This window comes from Stegostoma tigrinum, chromosome 10, assembly GCF_030684315.1.
Source record: "Stegostoma tigrinum isolate sSteTig4 chromosome 10, sSteTig4.hap1, whole genome shotgun sequence".
In the NCBI taxonomy this organism is placed as follows: Eukaryota; Metazoa; Chordata; class Chondrichthyes; order Orectolobiformes; family Stegostomatidae; genus Stegostoma; species Stegostoma tigrinum.
In genome coordinates this window covers 30,387,913-30,398,562 of record NC_081363.1, presented here as the reverse complement: position 1 = coordinate 30,398,562, position 10,650 = coordinate 30,387,913, and the positions used below count along the sequence as shown (strand labels likewise).

General features: G+C 42.6%; 1 protein-coding gene across 1 annotated transcript; it reads right to left on the bottom strand.

The window, feature by feature from the left end:
• Positions 1 to 6,562: 6,562 nt before the first annotated feature.
• Positions 6,563 to 9,423, bottom strand: LOC125455313 (homeobox protein six1). The gene is made up of 2 exons (XM_048537086.2): positions 8,608 to 9,423; positions 6,563 to 7,410 (listed from the first exon to the last, which is right to left on the bottom strand). Exons 1-2 carry the CDS (start codon positions 9,165 to 9,167, stop codon positions 7,107 to 7,109), a joined length of 864 nt encoding a protein of 287 aa, XP_048393043.1. The 5' UTR covers positions 9,168 to 9,423; the 3' UTR covers positions 6,563 to 7,106.
• Between the last annotated feature and the right edge of the window lie 1,227 nt (positions 9,424 to 10,650).

Sequence of the window (10,650 nt, the reverse complement as noted above, 5' to 3'; positions counted from 1 at the left end):
TGCAATCAATTTCTGGTGTCGTGTTGTCTCTAGAAATAGAAATTAAAACAGAAAGTGCTAGAAAATGTCAGGGAGTCCGACAGAATTTGTGGATAGATTTATAGAGTTGACGTTTCGAGTCCAGTGATTCTTCCTCGGATATGGGAACAAATCATTGTGAATTGCAGAAATATTTAGGTTCTTACTGCTTGTAACGAGTTGCACCTTCATAACAATGCTCCTTTTCTCACTAAGTATTTTTTCTCACTAATTATTTTGATCAGATGCATCTCCATTAACATCCTTTAAATCAATAACGACTGCACTCTACCAGAAGTTGGCGTGTGAAAATAAATTCTGATGTAAATATAACTGTCACTTAACCAATTAAACCTTCCGCTTCACCTTTTGGACATGTCCGGGGATTTTTCAGATTGAGAGTGAACAGACAGGCTGCATGTTTCTATCGAGTGTTCTCTGAAGCACTCCATCATAGGGCCAAAACGATGTCCGTATATAGCCCTTTAAATGTCTAATCTACCTGTTTTCGGAAAGAGACCTGTCCCAACCCATTAGCAGAGTACTTGTTATTTACTGCCTGGTGTAGTTAATGAAGTCTCCCGCCGACTGGAGATTTCTGTTTACTAGTTGTGTGTAAAAAGGGACACGTCTGCGGTAACGCCCTTTTAATCTCTTTCTCCGGTGCTACCGCCACAAATGAGGATTAACGAAAAACCTAGTTTTGCACTCATTCCGGCTGCTTTGTACCTGAAAACAGTTAAATGCCTTTGTTACTACATGACATTCGAAGCTCCACTGTACTCCTGTGTCTCCCTGCGGTACCATGTCGCCTCAAATTACAGCTTGCTCACGGCTCATGCATTTTTCATTTAAAAAATCGATATTTCAAGTACGGAAAGTTAAAGATCGGGAAATTGCATACTCTTTGATTTCTCGGAAAACCAAGAAGGTCGAAAAGTAAATGCTGCCTTCTCCTTCTTGACCCTCTCCATTTTATTCCATAGCTAAAGAGGCACCTCCGCTGTTTTGCAGATATTTTTGTACTGCCCCGGCACTAAAACAATAGCAAGATCACCAAAACAAATGATGGATATTTGATCTGAATTTATTCATGAAGATAGGTCTGGCAGGGGCACTGGTGTGTGCAGCCTTTAGTTCAGTGGTACATTTCATTAGAGCCGACCACCTTGGAGTCAGATCACAATCTGTGTGACTCCGGGGGAGCTTGGGTGGTTGGGGGGGAGGTGCTGCAAGGTGTATGTTCAGCCACATCGCACTGGAATCGAGCTGCCCCTGTCAGGGCTTCCCTTCTGATCTCATAATTGAAAATCACATTGTATAAACGTCTCTGCGTTCACCGCTGCCATAGTGATAATACCTTGAGAACCGATTTCAGGAAGAAATAACCAACTCAACGCACTTCCTTGCTGAATATAGGACCAGGATCTAGTTAGAAGTGACCATCCCGCTGCTTCTGCGGGAAATGGTGCATGTCTCTGACTAAATGGCAAGATCATGTAGGTATGCCATCATTACACAACAGCCCTTCAGCCCCAGCACACACCCTGACCTGCCGCGTGATTGCAGGGGCTGGGGGTGGGTCTTCTGCCCTAACCTTCAAGCGATCGCTCTGCTTGCCAGAGCTCTGCAGTGATTCCCACTTAAATCGGTCGATTGCATTGGGCGACATGTGGTGACACAGTATCTTCAAACGACTGGTGCCAAGGGCGGATAGAAATAACTGTTGTGGACATGGCACTCATCCGTTACTGATACAGGAAGGAACATCGCTACTTTAGGAGCAGCTTGTTTTATTATTGGACTGTAACTGCAGCGGCGGAATTAGGGAAGTTCATTGTTGATCCGCAGCGATTATTTGCCCATTTGACCGAGCATTTGTTCAAATAAAACGCCTCTATAAGCAACCAAGAATGTTCGGGTATTACCAGGCAACTAAACAGAAATGCAAGTATCCCAACAGGCTGGGTGATCTTGGTAGTTTTTTGTGGCTCTGACTTACTGAATCCATTTATGAAACATAAATCAGAAATCACCCCTTTAACACCGTTGTTTTGACTGCCCCTTTTCCTGCCTTGAAATACTTCTCACCATCAGTAACAAAACATTTCATTCAATAAAACGTCATGCTTTTAAAATCCTTTTTATGAATGTTTCTGCTGTTACTTTTTGCAATAGCTGAGGACGATGCCTCTCAAATTCTGTATGGGATGCGAACAGCTCCTATCTGAGGCTCATCAAACATTCTGTTGCCCGCCTTTCATTTCAAATAAGTACAGCTTCTGAGCATTGAGTATGCTATAGCATTGGCCACCTCAACCCGTTAAAGGACCGTCCATTACTTAATTATGCAACAAAAAGCAAACGTTGCCTTTGTAAGAAATACCCTGTCACCTGGTTTATGAGAACTCGTTGCCTTTCTCCTAGGTGTTTCAACACTGGTTCCTTGCTCAATCACGTGAACACTGCGTGTACCGTCAGCTCGCATTCATTAAAACTTATCATTAAATGTCTGGTTTAATGATACTGATGCATTTTTTTTGTATTTGTAAAACAAAGATGAAGATAATGTGATTAATTGTTGAATAAAATGCCTTCGTATTATTGTCAGTCCGAGTCATCTGTCCATTCTCTATGTGTCAATTTTATTCCTCACTGGTTAATTGTCTACGCTCGTTTTACCTAATTTGTCATTTGTGTTCTCATTCATTAATCGTATTGCACACAACTTTTGCGCCTTGAAGATTTTGTTCAAACACACATTGCAGCAGACTACTGCTCAACCACGTGGCAGGAATATCTGAAATGTGGCGGTTCCCCATTCCCCCTTTATCAAGCTGCAATGCAAGAAGCTCTCTTGGCATGGTTCAAACGCTACAAAAATGACAAAGCTGGCCGGAAATACTAAGAAAGAAATCACAAACTGGACAGAAACATCGTGACGGGACGGAGGAACTGCCACAGTCAAAATACACATTGAAAATGGCTGTACGAGCTGACGCGGCCTCAAGGAACTCAGACACTCATCCGAACAGCCAAAAAGCTTCATATAAAAAACATAACTAGTTCAGTCTGATATTAGCGACCAGGCCCAAAGCCTGCACCCAGTTGATCTGAGTCTCCTCTGGAAAAACGAAGCCTTGGCGAGTCAAGTTTAAAATCTTGGCAGGAGAATGTTGGAATTCAGTGCAGGTAATGCACACAGGACATCCCAGTACCAAACCACGAATAGGCACGATTGCAGGAAATGAATTGGTAAAACAGCAAAATAAGACACACAAGGTGGCGATTGTTCCGAAGCCGATGGTAGCTCTGTTTTCCATGCTAGGCCAACCAGCAACCTGCTCTTTGTGACATAGCAGTGACTTGCATATTTATGTGCAATGGAAGACAGACTGCAGTGGCTTGACCATCATCCACGTTTCATGTATCGATAAAGATGAGCATACCTGAAGGAATAACCTTCACTTTTGTTCATGTTCCCTTAAGTTTTGTAAAGCATTTGTATAAATGTTTCAAAAACAGCTATGACTTCCAAATAGCATTCAACTCAATAAAATTGTTTACCTCTCAACTATGGCGGAAGTTAACATATTATTTCCGATGCCACCTTTACTGCATTTGCTAGATGAACATATTCCCTCGCTGTTCTATGTCCTCCTTACTGACAGTGTAATTTTGTCAACATTTCACGCAATAGGTAATCCAAAGCTGCTTTATACACTGGGCTGGAGTTTGGTTTGACGTCTATCAGATACTGTTGTCTATTTCCCAGCGGACTTACCCCGCAATTTTCAACCGGATCTTAAAAATTGCGGTTCGATGACAGCCATATTTTGACACGGGTTTTACAAAACGCATCTGCATTAATCAAACACGTTTCCTTCAAACATGTTTTCTACAGGCATATTTTATCATTCGGTGTTGGCACTATTTTGCATTTCAAACAGCTATTTTTGCATTTCTGATCTCTCAAACCATAGCCATGTATGATGCAAGCCAATCGTCTAGCTGAGTGAAATAATTTATAAAAATTGTCAAATGTGAGTGATCGACCAAAGAATTAAGCCTGCCCGTTACATTCAGAGAATGGGCCATAGAATAGAAATTAGGTTTTCGAAAAACAAAAATTCAATTACCTGCAACATGCTAATGACTCCTGCGAAAGGATGCACTTTGGGGCTATGCTATAAGCACTGTTTGCGGATTTAAATAAAGAACCTCATTTTTGTGAGCACGCTTAAAATGTAAAGAAAACAAATTTGAAATCAGCGCTGAGGTGCTTCTAAAAACACAAAAGACTGAATTGAATCCCTGTAATATTTGCCAAAATCTGCTCCACATTCAACAGGCGCAGTGCAGCCAGCGGCTGGTTCACATTAACTCCAGGAAATCCTCAGTTCTCTCCAAACTCGAGCTGTTCAAAACAATTACCCTCATCTCATAGAAGGCCTTTTTAGTTTCCAGCGAAGAGTGTCTGGAGGCCAGTCGTGTGTTTATTTTACATTTAGAAGAAAACTCGACCAAAACCGAATGTCTTTCGTGGCCATTGGGGTATGGGGCGCTTACTGTTTGAGCTGCTATTTCAGGATTACTGACAATAAAACGCCCCAAGTGTAACAAGATCAAAGTCACTTAGGAGCAAGCCATCGTGATGCTACAATTTCTTTACACTTGCAGTGAAAGATACTTAAGCACAACCTGTATGAAAAGTAAAGGTCGAGATCTCCAGCAGTTAGTCTCAGTATTGAAAGATCCATTTGATGTTGACGGTCTGCAATGGACTCCTGAATTAGCTTCACAACCTTCTGGGGCTGCTTTAACTAATTTGATCATACTGTGATATTCATATTAAAACCCAACGCATATCTTTTAACTGGGCCAGTGAAAAAAAACAATGAAAGCAAATCTCTTCAAAAACATATTTTCATGTATTCTTAAAAGGGAAAACCACGACATGGAAGCTAGGCACAAACAGAAATAAGTTGGCACCGCTGGGAGTAGTAGCTATACTCTGCCTGTTATGACGGTTTTTTTCAAAGCTTGTTAAATAAAACAAGCTTGTAAATATTGAAAAACTTTTTAAAATCTTTCTAAAGATCTATTTTGTCGTTGCTTCAGTCATCTACTAACCCCACCCCCGCCCTTACTAAAGTTATCATAAAGTTGCCATTCCGCCAATATCTTCTGTGAAGTGATGGCTGTTGGTCACAGTAGCTCTTAATGCCGCCGTCTCTTTTAATTGCATCACCAACAAGCGGAGAAGGCCAAAGAGAAATGACGCGTTGTAAATATGCTGGTTTCTTACATGTAGCCCAACCTAAGTTAACATTCTCTTTCGATCCTAAGTAACAATTAGGGCGACTTCACTAAAGTCACCCTTGCGAGACGAATGTATATTTTACACAAGAATTTTGCATAAACTGAGTTAATCCCGAGTGAGGATCTGTCCTCCAGAGGGGGCGAGATCTCCATGGCCCGAAACACATAGAATAAACATTCTGCAATCTTCAGTAAACCAGAACCATATACTCTCAAAGGATATTAGCAGCACGACACTCGAATAAAGCAATGGGGAACCTTCTAACGAGTCCTTGTCATAGTTCTAAATATATAGATGATTTTATTTAAGTTTATCAATTTTCCTTGCAACTTACTGGAAGTTGGTGAACTATTTGTTTCTGTAGCATTTTACTCCACAACACTACATGTAAAGAGGGGGCAAGGAAACGTGGGAGCCGGAATAGTGGAAGTGGGTGACAGACATTTTAAAATGACCTACCGGTTGAACCGGTAATTATTTTAACGTAAAACTGTTGCATAGCTATGAATGATTCCTCCTCGGTTACGCATATGATGGATTGTATAACCGCTACACCTCTCCAAAACTCATGGCAGACCGAACTGACAGGCTAGGCCCAACTTTAACTTTTGGGAAAAATATCCCGCTTGGGGCCGAGGCGGGAATTGAACAGAATGACACCATTTCGGGGGTTCGGCTATGTTTTCGCCCTTTCTATTTGTAAAGCAGACTGTCGGAGAGAAAGTATTCAGAAGACTGGACACAATATATTTGGAAAGGGGTGAACACTTTCAATTTCTGGCGCATAAGTTCAAAACCAAAACAAAAATTCGTCTCAGAAAGCGGACTCGGAAAAAGCCGAATCTTTCTTAATATGTCCCAACGAAAGGGATTCCCGACTTGATACAGGCTCAAGACTTGCTTATCTGGAATTGAAGAGGAAAATTCAGAGTCATATAATTACTTTGCTCCCATAATGTAACGGTTACTCGCCGTGATATGAGGGAAATTTGTGGATGTCAGGTGAGACAGTAGGGAGTAATTTCTGGGCGTTGTTTTGTTGTCCTTGACCTAAATATTGATAATATAACAGCACATTTAATATTGCCGAGTTTCACCTGAACTGGGGAGCTTCAGAAAACCTCATCCAATAACAATTTCCATCGCCATTTTCTTAAATAAACCATCTGTTAAAGAGATTTTTTTTTCAAAATGTGAAAAGGAGACAACATAAGCACGTGCTTTTCACATGTTTGGATTTTATTATAAACTACTTCCATGTTACTCTCTATACACCACTGGTGATAATGTAAACTTCGAGTCGCCTCTGTGCCCGCACTCTGCGGAGTTGTTCTTTCTCTCTGCTATTACCTCAGTTATAGACCGTTCGTCCTACTCGATGCCTCACTTCAGATTCGCGATCAGTAAATTTCAAGGAACGCAAACAGATGGAAAACGAGATAAATCCAGGTTGATTCTGACAGATTAACGAATCTGACAGAAAAAGTATCAGCCCGCCAATCGTTGCATTTGCAACGCATTTTGTGCAGTGGGGAGAGTATAAAGATTTGAAGAGCATTAAGTGAGAAATGAAGCCTCTCAGCAGTTGGTGAAGGCGTTTTGTTTTCCTCTAACGAACGACAGCGGTCTCGTATTTTCTTTCATAGATTAAGTACCATCAGTTGAAGTTCCAAAACATGGACAGGACTGTTCAATTATTTACAGGGCACAGCACCGGAGTATCTGATCAGTTCACCGTTCGGCTGTCCAGTGATGATTTGTTCTTTTACGATCCCAGGTCGACGAGGCTGGATGTGAGAGTGCCGAGCAGTGAGTCCTGGAGTCCATGCGGATGGACTGGGCCAGCGTGACCGCCTGGTGACGAGCTCAGGCCGTGAAGAGAGAAGGTGGAATCCACGGATTGATTCACGCTCCCTGGCAGCAGTAAGACAGGACTACCGGAGCAATGATCTGGGCTCTGGGGCGGTGACAACTCCTCGTCGGAACTCGACATCAGGTTTTTACTACGGTTGATAGGGGACAACTGGTTTTGTTTATTGCCAGAGGTGTTTCTGTTTTCAGTGTTTTCCCTATTGGAACAGCAAACATAGTAAGAACGCAAAATAAGTGGGGGTTATAAAACATATCCAAGCTCGAAGCCTCATTTATTCTCGATACTTAATAAGTGCCTCCCTACTGATCGTGAAATGGTTCCCCGTGCTGTGATAATGCGAAATGAATGCTTATAGCGAGCGTTAGCTTACCCCAAGCAAACATTTCATTAATTCCGACCTAAATATCTATAATGTAGAACTAGACTGAGACTGTACTCTCTAAGCGAACGGCCAGTCCATTTCACGAGAATCTATAACAGGGACAAACGAGATGACCTGTGCAGTCAATGACATACTTGTATTTGTTACGGTAGGGTCTGTTCCTTCGTTAGTCGAGGATTTGCTCGAAAAACAGTTACGGAATAAGAGGTAATTATTAATACCGATTTCAGTGACTTTTTTTAAAAAATAGCAAGACAGGCTTAAAACCGAAATCCCGTGACCAAGGAATGACGCGAATAAAACGTATCCCCTTTTTTGTTTTCAAACACAACATAACAATGGCTCAACTTCACTTGGCGTTAGTCGATAGCAGAAGTGAATAGATGGCTCAGGAGATGAGTATTACCTGAACTGTATCCAAAAATTGATTACATCTCCAGGTAAGGCTAATACAAGGACAGGGGCAAAACGGTCTGCAGGCCGCAGCTGTGCCTCATCTTTTTGTACCTAACCTTCCTGACATTAACAATTAAAATCCTTCCATTGATTTCGACATTTTAATTTCCAATCTGATACTTTCTGTCCGAGACTGTTCATAAATTAAAACAATCGTATGCATCAGGCTTTTTTAAAGAAAAGTTTGCATTGCTACAGATTAAATCAGAACCCCGAATATAAAAACAATTCCTGGCACAATTTTATCGTTTAAATATCAGTCCAATAATCTTTAAACTTTAATTATTCATTACAGTATCACATAATGCAACTCTATGAAATATATGCTGGTGCTCCGTGGCCACAGATAAACTGTGAAGTTAACGACGCCGGGAAAGGCGCTCCTGAGTGAGGCTCTGGGAAACGGAGTAAATGAACAATTCCCAGCCAAACAGGGAGTTGCTTTTATTCCTAGTTACACCGAGAGGAAGCCTCCCGCGAGTCAATCCGCGTTTCGACACAGTTGTGCCCGACTGTCCCCCACCCACCGCGGTTAAAGTGGTTAGAGACCCTCACCTCTCCTTGGCCTCGGCCGCTCGGTCTCTCTGCCTCCTGTTTTTAAACCAGTTGCTGACCTGAGTGGTAGTGAGTCCAGTGGCTTCAGCCAGCTCCCGCTTTTCTCTCGGAGACGGGTAAGGATTGTGAGCGTACCACTCCCTCAAGACACCCCGCGACTTCTCCTTAAAGCAGTAACTGGTTTCTTCCCCGTCCCAAATCGTGCGGGGCAGCGGGAATTTCCTGCGGACCCTGTACTTGCCCACAGCGCCGAGGGGCCTCCCGCGCAGCTTCTCGGCTTCAATATAATGGGCCTTTAACCAGAGCTGCTGCAGTTTGGAGTGGTTGTGAGGAGAGAACTGATGGCTCTCGAGAATCTTGTAGAGTTCACGGAAGTTGCCCCGGTGGAACGCCACCACCGCCTTGGCTTTGAGGACGCTCTCGTTCTTGTGGAGGTGGTCACACGCTGGGAGAGACCAGAGGAACCTGCCCAGCCTCTCTAAGTTGCCTCCTTGCTGGAGCACCTCGCAGACACACGCTACTTGTTCTTGAGTAAAACCGAAAGAAGGCAGCACTGACATGGCTCACTCGCAAGTCAGGGTGTAGTATCCACAATCTGATCGCCAAAAGCAAAGGGAGCAACAAAGATCGCTGAAGCCAGAAGGGGTTAACAGATCCAGAGAGAAGTCGCCGATATCCAGCGGCTGATAGTCTGAGGCGCTCCTGATAGGGGCTGCCTGCAGTATACTGTTCCCATCCTGGTAAGTGCGCATTAATAGTGATGATCGGCTGCTGATTGGCTGCACTTCCCTCCTACCATTGCAAGAGACAAGAGCAAAGTGTTCCTAAATGAAGGACTCTGGAAAACACGTCAGGATCTGAAACCCGAGAGCTTCTCAAATGTCACCTGCGGGATTGGTCGCCTTCACATTACAAATCAATTACCTTTCGGCTTGGTTTGAAGATCCCCAATATATTCTTCTCAGGAATCAACCTCCTATTTACATTTTTTGGAGGAGTCACTCAATATGCAAACTTCATCGTCCCAACCTAGGCCACAGTTTACTACCAGCAATTATTATTTGTAATAGATCGTCTCTTTTTTAAAAAAAATTGTTCATTATTTTACAATAGTTTATTGTCATGGGGAATGAGATTGAAGCGTTACACTTGCATTGTCATTTCCCAAAATATCTATTATTTGCTTTTAGAAAAATCGTCTGCAAAGGTAGCGACAGCTGATTTGTGGCAGCACATCTGCCTTCTGGTGTTTTGCTTTAGGTAGTGAATAGTACTGAGTTGAGCTTGAAAACTGTATAAACACGACCTTTGACTGAAGCTTTAACATACACCAACCCGAAGAATACAGCCTCTGAAATTAAACCAGCTTATATATTCGGTTACAAATGGTAGCCATTCCTAACAGTTATTCTGCACAGGGGATAACGTCACTGAATAAAACAAAAATACCAATTTAAAATTTCTTTTCATAAAATAATTAAAACGCTCTTTTTAATCAGTTGGACGTGGGCTTTTTAAACTAACGACCATTTTCATTTCAAAACACGGATGATTTTTTTTAAACTGATGCCTCGTAATCTGATTTGCTGTTCAGGAACGAGAAAAATAGGACATTTAGAGAAACGTGGGCCTGGCCCCTCTCACTGTCCCTTCTGCAGAGGTTTACGACCCTCGACACTTTGGTTTCTGCAGTGCACAAACCAATCAATCTTGCCAATCGGATACTTTTATCACAGTTTGAAATTATGTGATGGAGAAATACTAAAGAACCTCTATGGCCTGTGTCTGATGTATAGTTCAAGGGAGGGCGGTGCGTGTTTTACATTAATATATCTACTCATTCTGGTGGGTCTATGCACTTCGTATCTACCACCATGAAGTGGGGTTGGTGCCTTCGCTGTTTGTACCGATTGTGTTCTGCATCATCGGACACGGGGCAGGATCTCAGAGCAAACGTGACCCAGACCTCAGGTAGGCTTTTTACCGAAACAGTGAGATTAAAGCGGGCCAGATCGCAGTAACTGTGGGGTAATGCCATTTTAC